At 37.9% G+C, this 27,465-nt stretch overlaps 1 protein-coding gene across 9 annotated transcripts in view; it reads left to right on the top strand.

The window, feature by feature from the left end:
• anln2 (anillin, actin binding protein 2) overlaps positions 1 to 27,465 on the top strand; it is a 41,321-nt gene that overhangs the window by 10,805 nt on the left and 3,051 nt on the right. The window contains exons 4-24 of one of the 9 annotated variants that reach the window (XM_061928062.1): positions 1,535 to 1,630; positions 3,070 to 3,254; positions 3,412 to 3,504; positions 6,418 to 6,504; positions 6,868 to 6,940; positions 10,276 to 11,358; positions 11,840 to 12,153; positions 12,316 to 12,395; positions 14,464 to 14,593; positions 14,669 to 14,804; positions 14,954 to 15,127; positions 19,563 to 19,689; positions 19,783 to 19,831; positions 20,060 to 20,113; positions 20,192 to 20,224; positions 20,304 to 20,325; positions 20,449 to 20,558; positions 22,055 to 22,108; positions 23,031 to 23,117; positions 25,812 to 25,919; positions 25,991 to 26,130. In XM_061928062.1, coding sequence (XP_061784046.1) covers positions 1,535 to 1,630; positions 3,070 to 3,254; positions 3,412 to 3,504; positions 6,418 to 6,504; positions 6,868 to 6,940; positions 10,276 to 11,358; positions 11,840 to 12,153; positions 12,316 to 12,395; positions 14,464 to 14,593; positions 14,669 to 14,804; positions 14,954 to 15,127; positions 19,563 to 19,689; positions 19,783 to 19,831; positions 20,060 to 20,113; positions 20,192 to 20,224; positions 20,304 to 20,325; positions 20,449 to 20,558; positions 22,055 to 22,108; positions 23,031 to 23,117; positions 25,812 to 25,919; positions 25,991 to 26,130 — 3,235 coding nt within the window. Of the gene's footprint in view, positions 1 to 1,534; positions 1,631 to 3,069; positions 3,255 to 3,411; positions 3,505 to 6,417; positions 6,505 to 6,864; positions 6,941 to 10,275; positions 11,359 to 11,839; positions 12,154 to 12,315; positions 12,396 to 14,463; positions 14,594 to 14,668; positions 14,805 to 14,953; positions 15,128 to 19,562; positions 19,690 to 19,782; positions 19,832 to 20,059; positions 20,114 to 20,191; positions 20,225 to 20,303; positions 20,326 to 20,448; positions 20,559 to 22,054; positions 22,109 to 23,030; positions 23,118 to 25,811; positions 25,920 to 25,990; positions 26,131 to 27,465 lie in introns of all 9 variants that reach the window. The other 8 variants (XM_061928061.1, XM_061928065.1, XM_061928064.1 and 5 more) reach the window with 8 other exon arrangements.

Genomic DNA, 27,465 nt, shown 5'->3' with positions numbered 1-27,465 from the left:
AAAGTCTCCAAGGCAGAAGCGAATTAGAAAGTATCTATAAACAAGTTTGCATCATTCAATTTACTGCCTCATGAGCTTAATTTCATGAATTATTGTTGCCAAAAACAGAATTACTGCTTCACTTCAATTTAAAGACAGCATACCGGTAAGTCCATTCAAGACTGTTAATAATGAAGGATTTGCCCATTGATCGGCCAACCATCAGTATCGGACAATTTTCTTTAAGTGTGTGAAAGGCATTAATCGGCAAACGTGGATCCCCTTTGGCGAATATTGTTTTATTTTTAGTCCATCGGCTGACAAGCTAACCGCTAATTTTCCATTCACACTGTAGAGCCGCTCCCCTAAGTTAATAATAACCATCTCTGTTATGGCAAATAAACTGCATTTCTTAATAGCTTATGTACCATTATCATTGGAGGACGAGCCTAAAAATGTTAAACACGGAGAGCAAGCAGAAGCAGCCATGCTATTAGCTAAGCTATCCGCTAAGCTAACTAGAAACAACAGAAGAAGTAAGTGCTTCATAAAGTTTAATAAGTGTAGATTGAACCGCTTTACAGCAGAAAGTAACACAGGGGTACTATCAGTATATGATTGTTTCTACAGTGATTAGATATTTTCTCAGTGTAGTAGTTTTTGATTTTGTTTAGTTATTGTGTGCTGCTGGCTTTGTTTGTTAAAACAATTGTATGTAATAAAGGAGTGTAAGGAATTGTTTAAAATAATGTGTTGATATTGTTACACTGTCAAAAATCACCATAAATAAATGTAAACTTTTATAGAAATACATCTGTTGGGTATTGGTATCTGCCAATTTGACTAATGGATGATCGGTTTTGGAGTCAGCAGCATAAATCACTGGAACATCCCTATAGATAATTAAAAAAGTTAATGTTTTTCATACCTACCATTGTCTCCTGATTAATTTAACTTGATGAAAACTTTTCTAACATTCCACACTACAAAATAAAAGTATGCACTATGATTTGTGCTGGTATCGTATCGAATTAATATCTGTATTGGCCAATATTGCAGGTTACGTTTTTGGTAGTGAAAAAGTTGTATCGGGACAGCCCCACTTATTACAATAAATGGGACTATCAAAATAAATGCTTTAATGCGGGTGAATTTATCATTGTTAATCTGATTAAAAAATAATCACAATGACTCCAAATCTCTGAAAGGTTTGAAGCAATGCATCTTTGTCAGTTTGTCAAGCAGCGTTTAGTGTCGAGCATGTATACATTTTTTCCAGAAGTGTGAAGAAATATACTCCAGCTCCAGCCACCTCCGCGATCCCAAGAGGAATAATCGGTAGAAAATAGATGGATTGATGGATGGATATACCTAAATTATTTTTCTCATTTTGTCTTGATATGTTATCACTTTGGCTTAGTGTTGATTAAAGCTTACACTCGCTCCAGTGAATGCGAGCAGAAATATGTGTTATAAAATATATTTTAATTTGTGTGTTAAGAAAATGTATTATAAATATTAGTGTGTTTTATAAAATAAATTTTTGTTATTATAGTTGTGACTCCTCTGACCCAGCGGTGTCTGTCAGACCCTGGTGATGACATCACAACACTGTTGAGCAAAGGCAAATTCTGTCACGATCATCTTCTCAGTGAGTATGCAAATTAACATTCAAGTGCTTGTCTCAGTGCTTCACAAACACATACTCTTAGTAATATTTTAACATCTTCGCAATGCCTCCATTTTTTTATTTCACATTTCCGGGACCTATGCAGATCCCAAATACACAAAAACTGGTACCAATAGGTAAGAAAAGTCAGTTTTGCGTAATAAATCAACAATACATTTAGTTATAAACGGAAAAAAAAGCGATACAATTATACAGGATTGAAGGTTGGCTCTAATGTCGCTAGCTTAATGCTAACTTACAACAGACCAGCTCATTGGTAGGCTAAAGAAAATTAGCAGAGCGAACTTGTGCGATCTTTCACAAACGTTTATTCAATTAAATTTTAACGGAATAAAAAATTGACAAAAAAAAGTGTTTCTACTAAGGTATATATTCACAAAACTCTGTAGAAAAAAATACTGACCGCTAACTTTGTACTCTTCAATGAGTCTACTGTTCTTACAGCACACACGCCAGCTGTGTGTACGTGCTGACTAACTACGCAAGCCTGTTGCTCAAACTCTTTATTTTAAAACAAATAGCGTAGTCGATGTTTTGTGGAACATGATTTCAGGAGATGGAAACACATATCACTTTGGAAGGAGACATGTTACTTACTGCATGGCAAAATCTTAAAAAAATAAATATATAAAATGTACTTGCGGCGGCCTTAAATGTATTTGTGGAGGGCTGCCACAAGTAGATGAAATGGGAAATACTGAACATAGAACAAGGAACACAGATGTACCAGAGGAAAGGGGAATTGTATATTAGGTAAAATGAGCTTTAAAGGGTACCAATGATGACTTTAATCTACATTTAATTGCTTGTATTCCGTCACGTAACTTCTCCCCGGAAGTGAAAAACAGTGGTTGTCAACCGAGCCGAGACAGGGTTTCCGCGGGGCGTTAAAAAGAATCAGGGCCAACACAGTCAGACAACATTCATGGTATGTTTGATTGCTAAAAGGGGAACAGCATACTATTAAGATGCTGCTATGTAATGGAAAAAAATATGATTAATAGGTTTAAAAGTACAAAATTAGCTAAAATGCTCGCATAAAACGTTAGCATGCTAGCAGAGGAACTGCTATCATACTTCTGCGATGGTGCCAAGTAACAAAATCTATGATTATGAGGTTAAAAAGTTAAAAATTAATACAATGTTAACAATTAAACATGAGCCTGTCGATGCATGCTAGCATACTTCTAAGATGGCTTCAAGTAACGAAATTCCACCAGGATGGCCAGATGTTCCCAAATACGACCCTTAAACCCCAGAAAATGATTTTCAAACCTCTACATCTTCTTCTCCTCTTTGACTGAATTTGTTTACTGGCTGTGTGTGTTACACCACGACTACTGAACTTCCACTAAACAGTCCAGAAGCTCTTCATGTTTCCGGATGTTTTTTTTGTTTAGGTGAGGAAGACTTCCATAAGCGTATGGAGCGTTTTAAAGGACCGTTCTCTGAGGCCGGCCCAGACGCCACACCTAGCCCATCCAAGCCCCCGTCACGTAACCTCTCCGAACTTGTGTCTGGTATTCAACAGAAGCTGCAGGGTGATGCAACACCCAGCTCTAAGCAGGCTTCTCGCATTCGCCAGGTTGGTTTGGTGGCTCTGTAACCTAATGCACATGTCATTGTTTGCTTGTTTTCTGTCCGGTATTGACCCCCTTTTGCAAGGTTTTATATGGCTGTGAATATATCCTGAAATAGATATTTTTCAGTGTCGTCTTATTGTTTGATGTGTGACTTCTCAGGAGCGGGAGCAGGAAATGAACCAGTTGCACTTGCAACCAATTAAGGCGAATGCCTGGCTGAAGAGGAGCAGCTCTGATCCTTTATTATGTCAGGTGGGCTTTCTTTTTATTTGATGAAAATACTGTTATTCCTTCATCAGTCCTGTACTTGTGAAACTTTATGAAATCTCATTCAACCGCTTTATCACAATAGAAATCATGAATCTTAATCAAGTATTTACTTAGTTTGAACACTAAATAAAATGGTGGATGTATCACAATGAAGACCTGTTTTTATATATTTTTTAATCTAATTATTGTTCATTGTTTTAAAGGTTTGAGGATATATGTGTCTTCATTACAAAAAATTCAGTGTCGAAAAATGTGCTGCTTTTTGAAGCAGCACATTTTTCGACACTTCAGACTCACTTCTGGTAAATTAAGAACTAAGCAATCGATCCTGTTTTAGAACCAGCCAATGGGTGTCAAGTTTGAAGTCACGTGACATGGGTCTCGTAAACAGCATAAAAAGCAGTTAACTGGGCCACCTTGGAATAATACAAGATAATTAGCATTTCAAAGCGGCTCGCTGGATATTTTCAAACTACAGAAATGAATCCAATGGTTAGAATCTGCACTTTTGAGCGAAATACAAAGGCTTGTTTACAGAGAGCAAAGAAACTTGATAACGAGTGTCTTTTGCCCTTTGCGTTTATGTTTCGCTGTGTTAGTTGCATATTTGTTGTTCTAAAAGATGTCACTCAAGGAGGTGGTCTGTAGGAGTGCAGCATTCATATATTCTCAATATCCAGTGTTTTATTGTTCATAGTTAATATTGTACATCCCACATTCTATATTTTTATGTACATTCTGACTGTCATATGATTCAGTAAAATAACTAAAGTTCATTCCATTTTTGAGATGGTCTGTTTTAATTTTTTACTGAAAAGACACTCAGAATGTACATGAAAATACATGTGGGATTTACAACATTAACTATGAACAATAAAACACTGAATATTGAAAATATATGAATGTTCCTCTACTGCAAACCACCTCCTTGATCGACATCTTTTATAATGGAACAGGAGCAAAAAAGATGCAACAAACACGGCGAAAAATGAAAGCGAAAGGATAAATAAACATCCTCTTCTTTGATATAATATCACGTTCTATAGGACTTTGTTGTAGAATTTTGCGTCTGTGACTCTCACTTTAGCGCGATCTCAGTCTTGTTGCTACCCCCCTCACTCTGTCCCGGCCTCATCTGCATGATGCAGGGCTTCTTATGGTCACCGTAGTGTTGTTCATCTATAAACGACCGAACTTTGTGTTGTGAACAACAAGTTCTTGCGCAAACATTTATTCCTCCCTCCATGAATACATCCAAACATCTATAGCTCATGTCTTCTTTGTTACGTTTACCTGGATATCATTATCAAACACCATCTGCTGGTCACATTGTGTATCACAGTCAGTTTAGCTGCATGAGCTTCATGACATCTTAGCAGCACTGTGACCTAATCCGTCCTACACTTCTAAATGAGGCGGTTTCTCAGGCTAACAACATTCATGGTGACATCCTCAACGTTCTCGAAACCATGGGAATGGGACGAGCTTTTTCCATACACCATGGTTGTCTTGATTCATTTCATCCCAAGAATCATGTTCTTTATAGCAGCTTGGATGTTGTAGAACTTCCAAAATTCCTTTAGGATCAAATCATTCACTTCCATAGCAATTGTCCAACAGAGGTAGGAGGCCTTGAAAGAGACAATGGAACGTAGACCACAGGCTGTATCAGGACAGTGGTGTTAGATGGAACGCAAACCCCCCAAACATTTTTATGTAATTCATTCAAATAGGCAGGGTAACCAGGAGCATTGTCTACCAAAAGCAACAACTTAAAGTCAAAGGTACAACTTTATTGCTGGCACAAAATGGTAGATGAACCACTTCTGAACACAACGGTCAACTATGCCATCTTGTTAGATTTTCGGATGACAGGTAATTGACTCTTGAGCGCCCCGGTATTCTCAGCAAGATACACCAGCATGGGCAAGAGCTTGGTGTCACCAGCAGCATTAAGTCAGTCTTTATGGTCCTGTGCTGTATTCTCCCTCTTGGCTATGATGCGAGTATGGTTTGGCATACACTTCCAAATAAGCATGTCTCATCCACATTGAACACTTGTTCAGCACAGTCATCCCCTCTTTTAAATATGTACCAATTTGCTGTAGATATTATTCTTTTGAGCCTTAAATTGCTTAAAGCAACGCTTACTGGCCATAAAGACTTTCACCTTCTTCACTCTTACTTCTCACAGTTTAAAACAATATGCGGCACACACAGGCTGCTGTTTGCCAGTTGAACAAGCCAACATTACATTTATGATTAATTATTGAGAGCACGTTTGGACCGTCGTAAACAGAGGACGCCCCGTAATACGTTTATGTACAAAGGCAGACAGGTAGTACCAAATGAGTTTTGGCCAGCTGCCACAAATAATGTATGCCGTATTTCCCCTAGACTGCCAAGATGCCTGTGGCGGTGGGGGCGTGGTTATGGCCGTGGTCACATGACGTCCTCGAATAATTTGCTATGATATATTTATTTAAAAAGGCTCCAAAAATGTATACATACATTTACAAAATCTGTTATTGTACAATATACTTAATAGAGATGTTTTCAGGTATCTATGAACTTTTAATGACTTTTTTATTAAAAATGACTAGCAACAAATCTGGCATTTTCTTCTGGTGTTATTATAAAATGTACTCGTGTTTAGAGACTGCTTCTGTTCCTCGATGTCTCCAACAAAAGAGGCAAGCTGCAGCGAACATGATCAACTGTTCTTTGAATAGAATTATGGTGGTGGTAATATACAATTGAAGTTGAAGTGTGTACACTGAGTGCTTTAGTGATTAAGTTCATGTGTTTTTGGTTACCTAATTTGGCTTCATCCAACGTAAAAATCATATACTATTCTGTACAATTCACATGCTTGTACATAATAAATACAAACAGGAAAGGACACCCTCCACCTTTTCAACCCCTTCTTGGACTCCAAGAATCAAAAGGGTGGTGCAATGGCCTCCCATGCGACCGTGGGATGTGAGTGTTACTCTTTGGCCATGTTCTTTTAAATATGCATGTATACTTTTGGGATTGTGCACCCTACCAACCTTCTGAGCAGTTTAGATTTACACTTGCATATGTGAACAATGAAAAACAAGAATAAATACAACTAAACATTGTGTGCACAATCACAATTGTTTGGTGTGTAGTTCAACATTGGTGTTGTGTGGCTGTTAATTGGGGGCACATTACATGAGGTGTGTTTCATTTAAACAGACATTCCATACAGGAACGATGGACTTTTGCTTATAACTACGACTTTTATCTCAGATAAACCTTATCTCTAATGTTTGGCTAACTTAAAGTGCTAAAACTGACAATAGCTGTTTTCCCCAGCAGTTGGATGCAGAGATGAAAGATGGCAGCTTCAGCGAAACGATCATGTCGGGAGCACAGAATTCATCTTTAACAGGTTAGGATTACATTACCGGTACATCTAATTTGTTTTCTATATAAAAAAAAATGTCAACTACTTTTTCATTAAGCTGAGTAAGCATACACTGCTAAACTAAACCTTAACACCTGGGGAAATGACAAGTTCAGATTTTGCATTAGTAAATTGCAAGTAGAGGTGTCAAATGAGGAAAAAAAGAGTGCAATTTCTTGAAAACTGCATCTAAAATTCAAAAATGTTTGTCAGCTGATAAATAATTAAAGTACTTTGCCATAAAAGATCCAATTAAGCACTAAAATCTGTCTTTTAGGTCACTTTCTGCTAAACATTTACACAGTTAAGCCTGGGCCAATACTCAATAAATCAGCATATGAATGAATGAAAACATAAATAAATATGAACTTGATAATTTTGTCAGTATCGATACATTGCCATGTTCGTGTGTCTTCGTCTCTCGCTTCCAAACAGGGCGAGAAAGGGTTTGATCAGTAGCACAATTAACCTTCACTCGTACAAACTGAGGGAATCCTCTTGTATATCATCCACTATCTTTGTCTCTGTAGGTGGAGGTGGGGTTGCTCGCTAACACACACACAGGTTACAGCGACAGAACCTCAACAATTGCTAGTGAGTAGTACCGCATGGTAACAAAAATTAGGAGGAAAAAAGAACATGGCAAATCCAAATGTTCCAGTGTGTGAATATTTTGTCTTGAAACCAAATGCGTAAGATGTGGTCATCAACAACAGACCAGTATGCTGAATTTGTTGGATTGGAAAGTAATGACAATAAAAAACAAACCACCCAACTGGGTAAAAAAATGTTTTCAAGATAGTTCTGTGCGATATGGAATAAAAAAAATCTAACCCAATATAGGAAATGTTACTATTTTATATACAGCGGCTGAAATACATATCTAACCCTAACTAAATATATTTCCAAAAATGCTATTGACATTCAAATTTCACCAGATGTTAGGAACAAACTGAGTAATCCATACATACAAATAAAGTGGAACAAATAAGATCAGAAATTAAGTTGTGTGTAATCATGTGAAATGACAGGGGGGGAAAGTATTGAACAGGGGCTGGGAAAGCCAAGAAAACACCCAAAATCTATCAGTAATCAAACAGTAATCCAGCCTCTTGTCAGTGCAAAGAAATATCAGCTGGTTCAGTTCTACTCCATGGCCTACAAAAAGGTCTCATTGCCAAGGTTTGAGTCAATACATAGAATGCAGATGATTGCTGCAGGGATATCGCCTCTTCTCATGGCGAAAAAGAGTTATTTCTTGCCGGGAGAACAACTTTCCATAGCGTTGAACCTGATATTTCCGTAAGGTAGACTTTCCTTTGTCCATTTCTGCTCGCTTGTGGCTCATCAGTAGCAAGTGAACTGCAGCCTGGAAGGAACGTCTCCCCTGCTCTCCTCGACCTCGAACAAAAAGAACGAAGAAACCCAAAGAAAAACCTGAAATAAAAACAGAGGTCATAACCTTACCATACATTAGGGGAATAACAGAACCAATATAGCGGGTAATGAAAAAAACACAAAATAAACCGTTAAACCTCACACAAAAATAAGACAGTTACTTGTACATCCAAAAGACAAAATAGAACAAGACAAGAAACGCAATGTAATGAATGAAATCCTATCATGCAAAAAAAATCATACATCAGAGAAACAGGGAGGACATTCAACACAAGAAAGAAATAACATCAGAAAGAATGTGAAAAAGAGACAGCTGGAAGGTTCACAAGAGGCCTAAGAACAGCTGATACGCAGCAAGTCATAGTAATCAGCAGACCCTTCTGAAGAACACCGATAACTGATAGTTATTTTTCACATAACTCAGTCTCTCCGTTGTTAGCTAGGTATAGGAGAGTCTGGTCATGGTCCAGATGTCCAACAAGCCCCCGCATCACAGACTTACTGGCATAAAAAGTAAGGTCTGCTTTGAAAATGTACAACTTACAGTGCATCCGGAATATATTCGCACCGCTTAACTTTTTCCACAATTTGTTACGCTACAGCCTTATTCTAAAATGGAGACAGATGGCCCCTGTGGCGCACTTTGGGCACCCGTGCAGTAAAAGCTAACTGTTTATGGCCACTATAGTCTTAGTACTATAGTATATTTGTTCATTCTCTGGTCACGTATGGAAGCAAGTCAGCGCCAAGAGTAAGAAAATCAGCTGGTCACCTGGCGTTTTTTTCCCGTGTGATAAAGAGGAGCTAGACGGGGAAGTCCTTCTTTAGCTGCCGCCTTTTTAGCTGTTCCCTTTGAGAATGTCAATGTTTACTTTTGTATGCACTATAAATCAACACAAAATCCGTACTTTGGAGCAATGTTCACGGACTGGAGTATTTGGCTTGTTAGCTTCCCGTCGCAGGCGAGCGATGATGGATGGACAGAGACCGAAAATAGGATAAGGGGTTTAAGTGTTTTGTCGCAGGATAAGAAATAAATACAGATAACAATAGTTGTATTAATAACTACTAATAGCTTTATGACAGCATTGAGGATAAGGATATAACAATTAATAGTATTAATGATGAACCACAATAAAACTCCCGACAGTATGTCCTCAACCTAACTGTCCACTTCATGTATGGTCTTGGTCACCACCAGCTCGCACAACAAGGTAGCTGTACACTCAAGCTTTGCGGAGCGGTGTTGCAGAAGTCTTCTTCGAGGTACAGTCAGCCCAAAACGTAATTTAAAAAATACATTATTATTTAAAAAAACAAACTATACTATATCCTTACAAAAAGTATTGTAGCATATATATTTTTTTTCCACCCTTAAGCCCTAGTAAGTATATCAATTTGGGGATATAATGGTGATACTGCTGGCCACGCCTCCAGAAGAGCCAGAGCAGCACACCTGACATATTAGCATTTTAACTTTTTTAGTTGTTGAAATGCAGTTTTTAAAAACATTAGAGACACTTTTTTTTAACATTGCTCCTTTTTCTTCAGTTTTGTTTGTGTGTGTGTATATATATATATATATATATATATATATATATACCCACTATTGCAAAATCCAAGGGCTTTCACTCTGAAAATATTTTTGTTCAGGAGTGGATTATGATCCACATATCCAAGATATCTTCAAGGAATAGTCAAATTGAATAACATGTGGGTAAAAATATAATTTCTTTAAAGTATGCATTTTGTTATGTGTCCACTAGTCGTCTGGGACATCCTGGACAGTTTTTGTTGTCATATTGTCGAAAAACGTTTTTTTGCCCACTGCCTGTAATAATATAGTACACTAAATTGTTTTTATCGGTTCCAATTTGCATAACACTAATGTTTGTCTTTATGTACTGTATGTTCAACTGCAGTATGTACTACCAAAGTTCCTGCAGCATCCGTAGAGGTCAAGGCCCTCAATGAAATTCAGCTACCAACTGAATGGAAGAAGCACAATACTGGTCATGTTGACCTGGAGACACCTAAAGAGGAAAAAGGGAAAAGGGTAGTTGAAAATGAAGCACAGCCACACTCTGACCGACCCAGGGAATGGACCGTAGTACAGCTATCTTTTTCTGAGGATCCTATTTTCTTCAAAGTACCTTGTGTTGATGACCATAAGAAGTTAGAGCTGCCTGCAGATGAAGAACAGATCTTGCTAGAATCAACTCGTGTTGAGTCAAGTATGGCTGAAGAAGAGGACATAGAGTGTAGATTATCTTCTAATGAAGAAACTATGGAGATTTCGACGGAGGAGGAGGCGAGGTTGTGGCGGTACCCTACTTGTAGTGGTGGAGAACCCACAATGACTTCGTGTCATTCATCCAGAGAGAACAGCAACTCAAAAAACGAAGTGGCACAGCATACTGACTGCAGTCAGATCCAGGATGGTGAACGTCTAATGGTCTCCTTCGTTAGGGTTTCTGCGTCTCCTAGTGTACATAATGGTAGCCCACTAAGGGAAAAACAGATTCTCTGTCAGCCAAAAAGCTGTCTAGAAGACCTGGAATTAGATAAAAACATTTCAATTGTGTTTAAAGGAGACAAGAGAGAGGCATCGTCCTGTAAAAAGGATGATGCTGCAACTATCACCGGAAATATTTATTATGACGATATGAAAGAAACAGAGCAGTTCCCCTACGAGGCAAATGGATATCAACCACCAAATTACAACCTGATGGTTTGTGCAAAAGAAGACATGGATCAAGTGTCTGATGAGAAAGGTGGTGTTGTTGCAAACTTAAATAGTCACACAACCCAATCATCAGAGACTCTTAAAGAAACGGAGCATATTGTGGTAGACGGATGCCAGACAACAGTCGGGAGTGATCGACCAGTAGACAATTCAAAGTGTGCTGTGGAAGGAGAGCATGCAAAGAAAGTTACATTTATCTTGGATTCGGAGTTAATTAATAGCTCAACATCATCTGAGGCCTCCATAGGAAGTGTGTCAGGTGAGGGTAGAATGTAGGACGCAACACTTGGGCTGGTGGATACACACTGAAATTCACATGCATGTATTGATTTTTCAACAGGTGCACATTTTGGTGCTATGTAGGGGTTATGGAACTAAGGTGCACAACACGTGGTGTAAGAATGGGAACGCATGAGCAGACTTTTACTTTTGCAAAGCTGGACAACCAGTTAACATTGAAGTACATAACCTACCATTGTTCTCTGTTTGATTAATTTCACTTGATCAAACCTTTTCTAACATTCCACCACTAAAAAATAAATGTATGTACAATTCCTGCTAATATTGTATCAGATCAATATTTATATTTGCCAATTCTCATGGCTCCAATGTTGGAAGAGATAAAGTGGAATTGACACCCCTAATTTTTATCCTAAATAATTAGAGCTGAGATGATTTATTTTGGAATGATGTTTGTTGAAACTATACTCGTAACACCTTTTTTATTTGATTATTTTCAGATGTTGAACCCAGCTATCATGATGAGACAAACACTGCTGAAATAATTGACCAAATGTTCGATGAGGTGTTGGAATATGCTGAAAGAATTGAGGAAAAGCGGTCCAATGACGAGGGGACACTTGGTCGTGGCATCGCAGAAAAAGAGGATGTTGTTATTGAATCAGAGCAGGGTAAAAACAACCAGATTAATGGCAAAAAAGAAGAGTGTGATGAAATTAAGAAGCTTGAAGCCAATGGAGATGAACTGTTATTCCCTCCTACTGGCATCCTCTCGCCTCTCAGCAAGTCTGTAGAGGCTGCGGTAACCCCACTGGTAAGTTTGAATCTGCATCATATTTTGTGTAGAAACCTAAAGAATTCTCCACCGACTGTAGAAAATGATAACTAGCTCATAACTATATAGTTTGATGGCATGCTAGAAAGATATTTAACTTAAACTTTGTTCCATCATGGGGTTAAAAAATTAAAACACAAGCGACTGGAAGCCACCAAGGAAGAATACTCGCCATCTCTTCCCCTGACCCCAGAAGAGACTCCTCTGTCTCCTCTTTACAGGTGAGCACTGTATTTGTTTGCTATAATGTACAGGTGTGGTTTTAATAACACCGTCATAGCCAAAAACTACTTTCTTAGCTACATTGGTGTGTAGGGATGGCTACGTGGCTGCACCCATAAAACGTCTGCTCAAAATATATTGACCTACAAATTATTGCCGATAAACAATATTATTGTCAACATTAAGACCAAATTAACCACTGATGTCATGATAAGACATATAATGCAAGTATATATTTTATAATGCAATAAATGTTCATTTCTCAAATATTTAACATTGTAATTGGAATGCAAATATTTAAATATCCAAGTTAAATAAAACAAACAAATAATAAAAATAAAATGTAATTTTACACACACTAAAATCTTTTAACCAAGTTGTATTATTTTAAATAACCAAGATACATAGACACACAATATACTTTATTGGCAGAGGAAACATTTAATATTGTCCTGGCTTCATAAGAGCCACATTATGTTTTTTGTGTTTAAATATGTTATCCTTCTTCCATTTTGTTTTGTAAGCAGTTTAGAAGGTTTTTCTTAAATAAATGCAAATCGGGTGATTACTTCGTTTAACTTAAGGTGTATGTCATCATGCTAGTTTACTTCCTGTTGAACACGCCTGTCTGTTTCAACTCGACATTGTGGACTATATATCGATCACTTTGCGCAAAGACAGCACAGCCTTTATGTTCGATGTGTATGCTGTATCTAAGTTGTTTAAACAAGAATATGTTCATACAAGTTTAGATTGGGATATATCGTTTCTTAATGGGAAAATATGTTAATGTCTCTTATTTTCATGTTAGAATTTAAAGGAGAACTACACTTTTTGGGGGAATTTTGCCTATCATTAACAATACTTATAAGAGACAAGAACACACTTGTAATTTTATTTTATTTTTTTGCATTCTAATTTGGAATAATCGGCTCGTTCAAAGTGGCTAGCAATGGTGCTAAAGGGAGTAATCAATTTTGCCTCTAAGTAAAAAAAAAAAAGCACCCCAAAAGCGGCAACAATACTCCATATACAGCTTGTGACCTGAATATTAACCAAGTATTAGCAATATTATTATTTTAAGTGTTTACGCAGACAAACACTTAACACTCCATTGCATCCGGTCTCCCCTAGAAGGGGGGGGTCACCCACATCTGCGGTCCTCTCCAAGGTTTCTCATAGTCATTCTCATTGACATCCCACTGGCCTGTGAGTTTTTCCTTGCCCTTATGTGGGATCTGAACTGAGGATGTCGTTGTGGCCTGTGCAGCCCTTTGAGACACTTGTGATTTAGGGCTATATAAATAAACATTGATTGATTGATTGAAACTATTTTTAGTCGTGCCTTAAACTAAAAGCGCTAACAAGCTTCTGCAACTGCAGTGTTGACATACTGAGCTGCTGTTCATGATCATCTGTTAGCTGGTGAAAGCGAATTCTAGATCAGTGGTTCTCAAACATTTTTCAACAAGTACAATGTGATGGATCCACTCCCATCAAATTCACATATCACATTCACATATATTTTTATGACATCTGGCTTGTATATTCCTTTTTAAACTCTGGTGCTCAAAGACTTTAGGCGTACAGCAGGAATTGAGCCTCATACAACTTATATAATAAAGTAGTGGAGATGGTCACGTCTGATGGACAGCAAGCAAGTATTGTGGATATGCCATTAATGATTGTGTGAGCTTGAAAGAGATCAAAATAAATATGTGGTAACCACCCTTTGGCGGACTAAAATCAACAACTTTTGGCTGTTGGTGGTAAATGAACATTAGCTATATTGAAAGTTTGTCCCTCAACTGAAAATTGAAAGGGCCTCCTGGTCACAACAATCCACTTTTTATCGTGTTTCCTTGATTTGAATATATTAATTTGCAGTTGACTTTTATTTTGTGGTTTTAAACATGCTGCTATTATATCCAGCTGCATGACTGTGAATATTGTTCAGCGATGTTAAAAAGTCACGTTTCGACTTTACTGCTTTATTTTCCATATTGATGTTTGTTGTTGCTGTGTAAAACGGTTTCACTGCTATCATTTCACTATGTGTTTTGACAGTATTGATGCCTACCGTACACAAAGGCAGAGTGAGATGCCCACCATTCAGAGTGTCACTCCAGGGCTTCAGAGAAAACTTCCTGAAAAGCCTCAGCCTCAATCATCCACTAACACCAAGGAGAAAATAGCTGTGTGTACCCAAAGAACACGGTACAATGATGACTAGTGTGTGGATGCTATGACATTGGCCATTTCGTTTCTCCAGATGCTAAATGAAGAAGTGGCCAAGCTGCAGATTGTCATTAACCAGACCCTACAAGCTCTGAGCTGCTGTACTGATGAAGAGCATGGACAAGGTTCGCTGGAGGAGGCGGAGGCTGAAAAGCTGCTACTTGTGTCTTGTATGTATACCACAAAATGTTACTTCATCATCATGGTTACTGAAAAGCACTGAAGCTGTCGTTACACTTGATTAAACCGTTTTCACTTGTTGTCTGTGTGTATATATATATCATATATATATATCCCATATATATGATATATATATTAGGTGAGAAGCGCTCTGCAGTTTTAGATGAAGTGGCCAGGCTGAGGGAGGAGAGATGTTTGGATTCTTCAGGGGAGGAACATGTTATGCAGCAGCCCTGCAGAGGGACTGTCAACATCTCAAACATTCAACTTCCTCTCAAGGTCGAATTTGTCTGTTCCTCACACAACCACGCAGGTATTTTGTGTTACTTGAACAGGCACTCCTCGTTTTATGATGTATTTTGTTATGACCCCTTCACATAATTGATTATCGCTATTAGTGATGGGTTAAATGATACAGAAGCATGGCTGCATTATGAAACACAATGTGTGATAATATGTCCCTCGGTATCTCGGAGTGTGCACCACATTTAAAGGGGAACTGCACTTTAAAAAAAAAAAAAATTGCTCATCATTCACAATCCTTATGTGATACAAGACCACATGTCTTTTTTATATATATATATATATATATATATATATATATATATATATATATATATATGTATATATATACATTCTAAATGGGGGCTATTCAACTGCATAATGAAGAGGGCCGCAGTTTTAAGAGCCCCAGGGCTCAGGGGCCGGACATCAAAATTTGGATTTGGATGTTTCGTCTGAAGGTGTCTCCGCGGGTTATATTCCTTTGAGACTGCGTTTACTTAATTACAAAATAAACACACCGACTTTCACACTGCACTGTCAATAAATTCATTATTCTGCCCTCACTACTTTTCAGCATTTGCAGCTAGACAGATCGTTAACAGCATGAAGAAACAAAAGCTCCAGAAATTGAGGATTGACGTTCCTTCTTTTGAAATATTTTCCTTCCTCAGTTTTAGTTCTTTACACTTTTTCCTTCAAATAAGTTTGTAAGACAACACGACCACAAATACAAAATACATCACTAAGTCAGGAATTTTAATACAAATAATAATTAAACTAAATATTTTAATGCACGACATCAACTTGTGCATTAAACACATTGTTGCTGTTTGTCTCGAACAATGTGTTTGTCAGGGTTGAATGAAGTCTTCTTCTACTCACCCCACTGTTGTGTCATTGTGACACATCATCAATCAATCAATCAATGTTTATTTATATAGCCCTAAATCACAAGTGTCTCAAAGGGCTGCACAAGCCACAACGACATCCTTGGTTCAGACCCCACATAAAGGCAAGGAAAAACTCACAACCCAGTGGGACGTCGATGTGAATGACTATGAGAAACGGTTCAGCAGTGCAGCGATGTCCCCAACCAATGCACAGGCGAGCGGTCCACCCCGAGTCCCTTCTCTGGACAGCCAGCACTTCATCCATGGCCACCGGACCTATGCCGCCCCCCTCCACAAAGGAGAGGGGGCAGAGGAGAAAAGAAAAGAAACGGCAGATCAACTGGTCTAAAAAGGGGGTCTATTTAAAGCCTAGAGTATACAAATTAGTTTTAAGATGGGACTTAAATGCTTCTACTGAGGTAGAATCTCTAACTGTTACCGGGAGGGCATTCCAGAGTACTGGAGCCAGAATAGAAAACTCTATAGCCCGCAGACTTTTTTTGGGCTCTGGGAATCACTAATAAGCCGAAGTTCTTTGAACGCAGATTTCTTGCCAGGACATATGGTACAATACAATCGGCAAGATAGGATGGAGCTAGACCGTGTAGTATTTTATACGCAAGTAGTAAAACATTAAAGTCACATCTTAAGTGCACAGGAAGCCAGTGCAGGTGAGCCAGTATAGGCGTAATATGATCAAACTTTCTTGTTCTTGTCAAGTCTAGCAGCCGCATTTTGTACCAACTGTAATCTTTTAATGCTAGACATAGGGAGACCCGAAAATAATACGTTACAGTAATCGAGACGAGACGTAACGAACGCATGAATAATGATCTCAGCGTCGCTAGTGGACAAAATGGAACGAATTTTAGCGATATTACGGAGATGAAAGAAGGCCGTTTTAGTAACACTCTTAATGTGTGACTCAAACGAGAGAGTTGGGTCGAAGATAATACCCAGATTCTTTACCGAGTCGCCTTGTGTAATTGTTTGGTTGTCAAATGTTAAGGTGGTATTATTAAATAGATGTCGGTGTCTAGCAGGACCGATAATCAGCATTTCCCTTTTCTTGGCGTTGAGTTGCAAAAAGTTAGCAGACATTCATTTAATTTCATTAAGACACGCCTCCAGCTGACTACAATCCGGCGTGTTGGTCAGCTTTAGGGGCATGGGTGTCATCAGCATAACAGTGAAAGCTAACACCGTATTTGCGTATGATGTCGCCTAGCGGCAGCATGTTGTTACTACAGAGTGCAGGGCCAAGAACCGAACCCTGGGGAACTCCACACGTTACCTTAACATAGTCCGATGTCACATTGTTATGGGAAACGCACTCCATCCTGTCAGTAAGATAAGAGTAAAACCAAGACGTGTTTTGATACGCTCTAATAAAATATTATGATCGACGGTATCGAAAGCATCGCTAAGATCAAGAAGCAGCAACATACATGACCCATCAGAATCCATCGTTAGCAATAGATCATTAGTCATTTTTGCGAGGGCTGTCTCCGTAGAGTGATTTGCCCTGAAACCGGATTGAAAGGGTTCACAGAGATTGTTAGACACTAAGTTTGTTATTTCATCAAAAAGAGAGAGACTATTTTGGAGGGCAGTATCCGTTGTATATACAGTCGTATCTGTGTTAATAGAACCCCCTGTGGGGTGGCAGGAGCACTGCATACGCGAGCAACCCTTGTTTGAATGGTTCTATCTTCTACCGCTTGCCCTTTTTGGGGTCGTGGGGTAGCTGGAACCTATCCCAGCTGGCCTTGGGCGGAAGGCGGGGTACACCCTGGACAGTCGCCACCTTTCAGCACCGGAGCATTTTTCGAGTTTCATTCTGTTCTGATCTGGACACGTTTTTCATTCTTTTAGTGATTTTTTCTTCATTTAAAAATGACTCTATATCTATCTATCTATACATCTATCTATCTATCTATCTGATTGATAGATAGATAGATCTGGTATTATTAAAGAATCTGCTCATGTTTAGAGCGACCCCTAGCACAGCACCCCCAGCTGGCACTTCCCCACCTCTGCTCTCTTAATATATAATATCTATCTATCTAGATAGATAGATCTGGTATTATTAAGGAATCTGCTCATGTTTAGAGCGACCCCTAGCACAGCACCCCCAGCTGGCACTTCCCCACCACTGCTCTCTTAATATTTAATATCTAAATGAAACTACAAAAAAGGTCAAACTGAAGTGTGAGATAATTTAGATCTTATAGTGCCAAACAATGTAAATTTTGATGTAAGTTTTCTGTTTACTTTAGGCTCATTGACTATGGTTGCGGGTGTAATATCATTCATAATTATAGATATTTATTTTTGGAAAAAACAGTTCAATTTGCTATTAGTTATATTTGCAGGTCATATGAAGTGGCTTTTTTAATCCAGCAGATGGTGCCATTATGAAACTAACACAGATAGGCCCTAGGGTTTCTGCGGGTCATTAAAAAGCATTAAATGGATTTAGCAAAAAATAAGGCCTTGAAGGGCATTAAACAGCATTAAATAAGATGTCCAGAAGCATTACAAAAATGTATACAATTGTTGGCCTGGGCCAATAAACCAATTAATTGAACAATAAATTAAAATGAACTTGATAACTTTGCCGTCATCGATAAATTGCTTCTTGGCTTTGTGGCTTTCAAACTGGAGACGAGTTTTCACTCTGTGCATTGCGCTCAGCACCTGAGCTTGTTGGCAGCAGAATTAAATGAACAGAGTGAATCCTTTTGTGAGTCATCCACAATCTGTGGTCCGGTATGAGCAGGCGGTACTGCTAGTTTACACACACGCAGAATACACGGACATCGCCTCGCTAGTCGCGTCTCGCTCATGAGAAGCCCAGCTAATTAGGTAACAAAAGTCGGGAGGAAAAACTATGATTATAAAGCAACATGTACCTGTGTGAATATTTCATTTGCAAACTGAATGAGCAATATGAGCCCATCAGTACGGACGAACGAGCAAGTATGGCAACAAAAAAGAAAAAACGAATTACCCGACCCAGTTTTTCCAATTGGAGAAAAACTGCACTTCAAGATGTTTAATAATTATTGAACTGTTTTTGCTAACATAGATTGAGATTACATTTAATTTGTTAGTCTCTGCATATTGTTTACCTACTGCATTTAGGACAATTAAGTTTCTGTCCTTAGAATTACAACGGTAAAAAAATACTACAGTAATGAAAAATGTTTATGGCTTTTGAAAGGTTTGTTTGCATTGTTGTTTAATATTATACTGCTTAATTTGGCCATAGTTATTGTATACATCAACCATAGCATTTTACAATCTCATTGCCAAATGCTTGCAATTACTTGGCAACTATTCAAGGGTATCACTGTGAAATGCTTAAAATTTTGTCTATACAGACAATTGTATGCTTTTGACTATATATGATAATGATCTGCAGTAGGACATAAGCATTACATTTATCTTAAAGTTCATAAAAAAAAGAGTTTTTCTGATACCTGCAAGTTTACTAAAATACATGACATGTATAAATGAACAGCTATGGGATAGCCAATTTAATTTTGTCAATTGAATCAATCCTTTCAGGTCGTCCAAGTCACTATTTCTTCATTCTGATCCGCTACGGCGCTTATAACATCGTCGCCACGCCACTGGCAACAGCAGCAACTGCTCAGAATGGAGACACCATTTCTTTCCCCACTTCCATCACACTGTGAGCTGTTAAACACACATTTACTGCATAAGTGCTGAAAAAGTATGCTTTTGGAAATAAATACATTGCCTCTTCTGTGTCCTAACATTTCAGGAAGGATATTCGCTCAACTTTTGAAATTGATGTAGAAGTGTACAGCTTGGTGAGAACACACAAATGACTCTATAATAACTGAATTAAGAATCAAAGTAAAATGACATGCATATACACAGTTTGTCGGCCTCAAATGTTTTGTACACTTTAAGAAATGCTAATGTTTTTCTAAAAGGTGCACAGCTTTCAATAAACATTTCCAAAGCATAGTGTTTTTAAATAAAATGTGTAATGTAATCTTCCCTATTTGTAATGTGCTTGTTTTTGTGCTGTCCAGTCCCACACCTCCGTAATTAACAGTGGCATCGACCGCATCACCACCAAGTCAAGGGTATGTTACATTTAACATTCTTGTGCCAATGTAATATTTATTGCCAAAACCATGGTCTCAGTTATGTTCCATTTGCAGGTAACTCCCAGGAAGCTGCTGAATACCATAACAGTGAGTATCTTGCATGAATTGTGATGTACTGCTTGACTTTTGTAATGCAGACTACTTCTTTTTTTTTTTTTTATATCAGAAAGCCAGCAACAGTCTGACAGGTAAGTTGACCTTTTTTTTCTTCATTCACAGCACATTTTTAGAGCTTGGTTGATGTTTAAGGGGTTTGTGCAACATTAGTACTATGAGTGATACGGTCGTGAGTTTTTCTTCTCTGCCATCAGCTGCTGCTATTCCGGCCCTGAACATTCGTCGCTCCAGTAACTTTACTTTGGTGGGCTCCCACAAGATCACTTTATCCTCTCTGGGACACAGCAAGTTCTCTTTGGATAAGGTAATAGTTTCAAAAGGGCCCAAAAGTCAATAACTAATTTATAAACAGTGGAGGAAATTACTATTTTGTAGTCTATAATTTTTAAGGAAGGTTTATTTGAACAAAGATAGAATAGCAACAGAAACATGAACTGCGTCAGTAGCCTGTTAATGAACCAGTAGACTGGACAAAACAAGTTGACTGTATGTACTTTATTGTATCCATTAAACCTTATCCAATTGTATTTACAATCCGCAATGTGAAAATACCGTCTAAAAATCACAAAATGCCATAAATTCTGTTGGCCATTTTGAATATTCCGCTCCGAATACCTTTTGGCATTTTCTGTAGATTCTCCATCACGATAAGAACATGTCTGCACTCTGACCATACCATCAGATCAGTCACACTGGAAATACGCAAACATTGGAAATAAATGTGCTGTTTATCATTCACAATCCTTATGTGAACAAGAACACACATGCTTGGCTTTTTTATGCGTAAATAAATAGGTAACAGTTGAGTCAACAGATCAAGGGTCCTGTATTGCGCTCGTTAAACTCTCTCTAAAAACATTCAGAAACCGCCAACAATACTCCATTTACATGTCGTGATCTGAAATTTAACCAAATATGAGCGATATTGGTAAAGTGCCAACACTACTTTAGTGACGCATTTATAGCAATGAGCAAATGCTAGCTTACGCTGCTATTGTTGACACACTAAGCTTGCGGCTGCATCTGTTTTGTCTCAAACTTGCTAAAAGTTAATTCGAGATCATAATTCATGCATCTCTCACTTGGTAGTAGACAAATGTGGCCATGGACCGAGAGGCTGGTGATGGTGTAAAAGGCGGTAGTTCCTGCAACTTTTTTTAACCCTTTGTGAGGCTTGTGATTGAATCTTCATCTAAATGCAATTTTGTGAGCGTCCAATCGGTCAGCATCCCAGCGAGAGTGGAAATATTGTATCGTAAAATCTTGCATCAAATCCCCGTGGCTTCAATCTCAACACTGAGGATGTCATGGATCTTCTGCATGATAAGAAAACATACAATCAGAAAGCAGTGACTCAAAAAAAAAGATAGTTAGATCCTAGCGTGGCATAGGTTACCAAGTGACAGCTTCAAATTAATTGGTAATTTTGAGGACATCTGAGCTTTCCCAGAAGGCTTTCTACACAAAGTACTAAATCAGATCAAATACTAATTAATTTGAAACCTTTATTTCATGTTTTTGTTTATAGTCTGTCTGCTAAACTAATGCTACCATAAAGAATGTCAGGAGTTAACTTCGGAAGCAAGAGATTAATTATGAAATGTTTGTAAATAGTGAATGAGTGATGAAAGATAACATTTAATAAATGGGAGATATTGACATGGTTTGACTGCATTCTGATGTCTGCACTTTATTTTGGATGTCTGCACTTTATTTTGGCACACGGTGTGGGTCACTGGTGATGTAACCTGTCATTTCCTGTCCCCTCCCCTTCCTGTCTTTTCTGCTTCCTGCGTTCAGATGAAACTTGAAGGCAAAATCAGGAAGCTCCTGGGAGATGAATTTCAGGAAAAGGTCTCACGCTGCAACGTTAAAAATGTCACTTTGTCACCAGTTTTGTTTTGTTTTGGATTCTCCTATCCTTTTTACAAGTTTTTAAGCAAAACATTTTCTACACAGGAAATGTCCCAGGAAGTAATTATTATATTACATTCCAGGGAGATGCCAAATCATTTGACACTTAAATACAAAAACACACTTTCATTATATAACATGGAAATATTTGATTTCAAAGCCGTTTAATTAAATCAATAACATATTGGTGGAATATATCAGTAAATAATATATTAATAACGTTGATAGAATAGATCAATAACATTGATGCAATAGATCAATAACTAAGCGCAATAAGAATATTGATGGAATAGATTACTAACTAACAGATCGATAACATTGATAGAATAGATCAGAGATTCTCAAACTGTGGTACGTGTAACATTAGTGGTACGTGGGCTCCATATAGTAATACGCCAAAAAAAATCACTTGATGAAAGTACAATGTTTTATTTTCCTATATTCAAACACAGTGATACTGATCAAACTGTGTGTAATGTTACAGAGGCCAACATATTAAATATATGAATACTTAGGCCTACTACGCTATTGTATTTTAATGTCTGTCATTATGGTGGTACTTGGAGAGTCAAGTTTTTTCTGACCTGGTACTGAAAAAACATAACATACTAATATTAATGGAATAGATCAATAACATTGATGCAATAGATCAACAACTACGAGCAATAACATATTGGTGGAAAAGATCAATAACTAATAACATTATTGGAATAGATGAAAAACTAATAGATAAAAAGACATTGATCGAATAGATCAATAACTAAGGGCAATACCTTATTAATGGAATAAATCAATGACATATTGACGTGAAATGTTCCTGAGGTGTAGCTTTTAAATGTTTGGAGTGTGTCATGTTGTGCAGGTGCCTTTCCTCTCTCCTCTGGAGGGAAACATCTATCTGCAGCTGCACAGCGAGAGTCACTCCCGTGTGCAACACCATGGCTTCCTGGTCAGTCAACACACGACTCATTCATAACCATTTTACATGTCAAACTTATGAGCTCATTGTTTCCCTGGTCATTGCAAAGTATACTCACACACTCAGACCAGGGGTCCTCAATTAAATTTGTCCAAGGGCCATAATTTGTCTCAGCAAACAGTGTGAGGGCTGGTGAATTGCTTCAGACTAAAGTGCTAGCACAGAAGCCCAATAAATGGTTTAGATCGGGAAGGCTATTCCTAACAATCACGCCCCTACACACTTCCACTGTCGTTGTAAACGTGTGTTTGAAGTCTCCCAGTATAACTACAGAGCCACCAGTGGGAATGCTCTCCAGCACTCTCTTAATAGACTTCAAAAAAGCTTGGTACTCTGAACTTCCAAACAACAACCAGGACTAAGGCTGTGTAAAAATAAAAGATTTGATATTTTTAAGATTTTGCAATATCGATTCACAAGGCAAACTATCGATTACCCTCTACTTTCTCCCACTGCCTGATAGCCGCAGCAATGGCAGTGTCACAATGACTACGCTAGAGTTAGCTGCCGACAAGCCATCCGGGGTATAAGAAAGAAAGTGAGGTACTTGCTAACATTATTTTATCACCCAATTCTCCACAGACCATGGAAATACACAGTATTAGAATACATGAAGATATAGGGTATTAGAATAAAGTAAGATATCTAGTAATACAGTACAACCTCAATTTATGAACCTAATTGGTTCTTGAACAGGGTTCGTAAATGGAGAAGGTTGTATAGTGAAGTGAACTTTCTCCATAAGAACACTGTTAATATGAATAATGGGTTCTAGCCTCGACAAAATTCCCTATTTTAGTTAAGGTTTGTAAACTTTGAACACAATATAAAGTGTTATACAGTACTGTATATTAGGGCTGGGCGATATATCGATATACCGGTACTCGATATATCGCGGGTTTGTCTCTGTGCGATATTGAAAATGACTATATCGTGATACTCGAGTATATGTTCTCACGCAGTTGCTTTTAGCTGCGGGCATTACACTACATGCTCTTCTCATTCTTTCTTGTCTCTCCTTCTCACAGAGACATAAAATAAGCGCACCTTCTTACATACGTCACATACGTATACGCCCTTGCGGAGCAGAGAGGTAGCGGCATGGGTAACGTTAGCTGTGGTGCGAGTGGTAATACGAGAGAAAGAAGGTGCAAATCTGGTAACAAATGAAGGAAGAATTAATTCCCAAGAAAAACAGCACAGGGTCCATCGTCTGGCGGTGGTTTGGCTTCAAGTGGGAATATGTCGAACAGACAACCGTAATTTGTCAAGTGTGGAGCAAAAGCATTGCTACAAAAAGTAGCATTACTGCTAATATGTAGCATCATTTGAAAAGCCACCCGCTAGAGAGTGAAGAGTGCTTGAATCTCCGCATGTCAACATCTCAGTTCGGTGCCACACCAACAAAATGCCGAAGCAACTATTTCCAGATCAACACCGTATGAAAAAAATAGTCAACAGAAGGAGATAACGTCCGCAGGAACCTACCACATAGCGAAGGACATACACTATTTGATTTCCTATTATGCTGCTCATTTTTATTTGACACTTATTGAAATATCTTGTGTGACATCATGCACAAAAGTGCACTTTATTTGTTTTTAAATATTGTAGTGGCGTTCTGTACAAAAAGTGCACTTTATTTAGTGTTGTTTTGATGTCATCTTAGTGACATCATGCACAAAAGTGCACTAATAGCTTGTTTTAAAATGTCTCTGACAATCTTGCACTTTCTGTTTTGAAATGACATGAATGTTTGTGCCACTGCTTAATAACTGTTTAATAAATACACTTTTGCTAAATTGACTTAGTTGTGATTTCCCTCTCTGCATAAAAGTTTAAAATGAGCATATATATTAATGCAGTATGAACAAGAATGTTTTAATGTAGACACATAGAATCATCATACTGCTGTGATTATATGAATCAAGTGTTAATTCAAGGCTAAGGCAAAATATCGAGATATATCGTGTATCGTGACATGGTCTAAAAATATCTAGATATTAAAAAAAGACCACATCGCCCAGCCCTACTGTATATCAAAAAAACCTAAAGAAGTAATGGATCAACTTTCTGTTAACAAGCCAAAAACAATGATGTGAGTGTGTGTGTGTGTGTGTGTGTGTGTGTGTGTGTGTGTGTGTGTGTGTGTGTGTGTGTGTGTGTGTGTGTGTGTGTGTGTGTGTGTGTGTGTGTGTGTGTGTGTGTGTGTGTGTGTGTGTGTGTGTGTGTGTGTGTGTGTGTGTGTGTGTGTGTGTGTGTGTGTGTGTGTGTGTGTGTGTGTGTGTGTGTGTGTGTGTGTGTGTGTGTGTGTGTGTGTGTGTGTGTGTGTGTGTGTGTGTGTGTGTGTGTGTGTGTGGCTTAGTTACCAAAGAAAAAGCGCTATATAAATATAATTTGCTTCACTAGTGATAACATTAATGAAATAACACTAACAACATAATATTAACATAACATTCATTAAATAATGATAGCATTAACAACATAATGACTAACTGAATTAACTGCATAATGATAACTTAATAACATAATCATAACATTAACATAACAATTATTATATTGGTAACAGTAACTACATAATGATAATCTAATAACATAATGATAACATTAAAAACATAATTGGCGGAAGAGTAAAGCAAACTGAAACATGTTTTCTGTCCACAGACGATGTTTGAGTTAATCAGTGGATTAGGAGTTTGGCATCGTCGATATTTCACGCTGGATGGATGCAGCCTGCGTTATTGGAACCATCCTAACGACAAGGACAGCAAGGTTGGAATCATTTCATACATCAGCCACTGAGTCGTCGTTCTTTGTCTTCTAAACCCTTCGTCTTCTAACAGGAAGCAGAAGGTGTCCTCTCGCTCTCCAGCTCTCCCAGTCAGTGTGTCCGGCCCGTCAAGAAGGGCTCATGCGCTCGACCTTTCACCTTTGAGCTGGTGAGCGCTGTTCCTCAGGACGACAGTCAAGAATCCTTGACCAAGTGAGTTTTATCAACACATTCTTATTAAATGTGTACTTCTTTCTTCCATTAATGTGAGCCGATCGCTTGACTTATTATATGTGATAGATATAAAGATGCTAGATATTACAAAGAAAACTTCACAGGATTGTAAAGTTCTCCATACCAACTCGGAACAATGGAATGAAACATGAACAAATGCTTTGGCAGTGTTTTACTTTAGTGGTTTTACTTAAATTTGTTTCCACGTAAAAGACCCTCATTTTGTAAGATGTGGCGGCTTTTATTTTTCCATGGCGCCATGCCACTTGTAGGGGAAACCTTGGTCTGGCAAGCAATAGTGCCAAGGAGAAGCCTGAGCTTAAAAAACAAGTCGGTTTTTCAGGCTTCAAACATGACAGTGAATTTTGTCTTAATAATTCTTTTTTTGTGGTTGCGAAACAACGACTTTACTAGGCAGCGACACTTAGTGTACCTGTTCAAAAATGATCCAATATTAGGGATGTAACGATATCAGTCTCACATACGATGTTGTCATATACAGGTATGTCCAAAAAAAGCTTTGGTAAAAATGCCATATTGTGTCAAATGAAGTGGCACGAATGTTTAGGACAGGCGTCGGAAACCTTTTTGGCTGAGAGAGCCATGAAAGCCAAATATTTTAAAATGTATTTCCGTGAGAGCCATATAGTATTTTTTTAACACTAAATACTACTAAATGTGTGCATTTTTAAGTAAGACCAACATTTTTTGAGTATAATAAGTCTCTTATTCTTTTTAATAACATTGTTATTCTGAAGTTAACCAATAATAAATAAAATACTTCTTACCATTAATGAACAGGTGCGGAAGAAAACGCATTGATGGATTAAAATGCATGAGAATGTTTTATATTCTGAACGTTATTTTTAACACTGTGATTACCAGCGGAATTATTCATTACTTATCGTGTTAATAAGCAATGTCAGCTAAGATTTATCTGAGAGCCAGATGCAGTCATCGAAAGAGCCACATCTGGCTCTAGAGCCATAGGTTCCCTACCCCTGGTTTAGGATAAACACGCTTACTGTAATTAAACACAAATATAATGCTAAAATGTTCTTATCATATTTGTTTACTACAAACGCGTATTAAGTCGTACTAAAACATTTTGATAGATTTTTGAGCGCCGTGTGTAATGTTCTATATTTTCAATGGAACATATAACATTTTGGTGTTTTTTACTCGAGTCTTATTGCCATCATAGTGCAGTCTACACGTATCTCTTATGTGTGACTGCCATCTACTGGTCATAGTTATCATTACACCATGTACCAAATAAAATAGCTTCGATGTCGGTAAGCAAAACCAGAATTA

Source organism: Nerophis lumbriciformis, linkage group LG35 (assembly GCF_033978685.3).
Source record: "Nerophis lumbriciformis linkage group LG35, RoL_Nlum_v2.1, whole genome shotgun sequence".
Classification (NCBI taxonomy): Eukaryota; Metazoa; Chordata; class Actinopteri; order Syngnathiformes; family Syngnathidae; genus Nerophis; species Nerophis lumbriciformis.
This window is presented reverse-complemented; position numbering and strand designations above follow the sequence as displayed.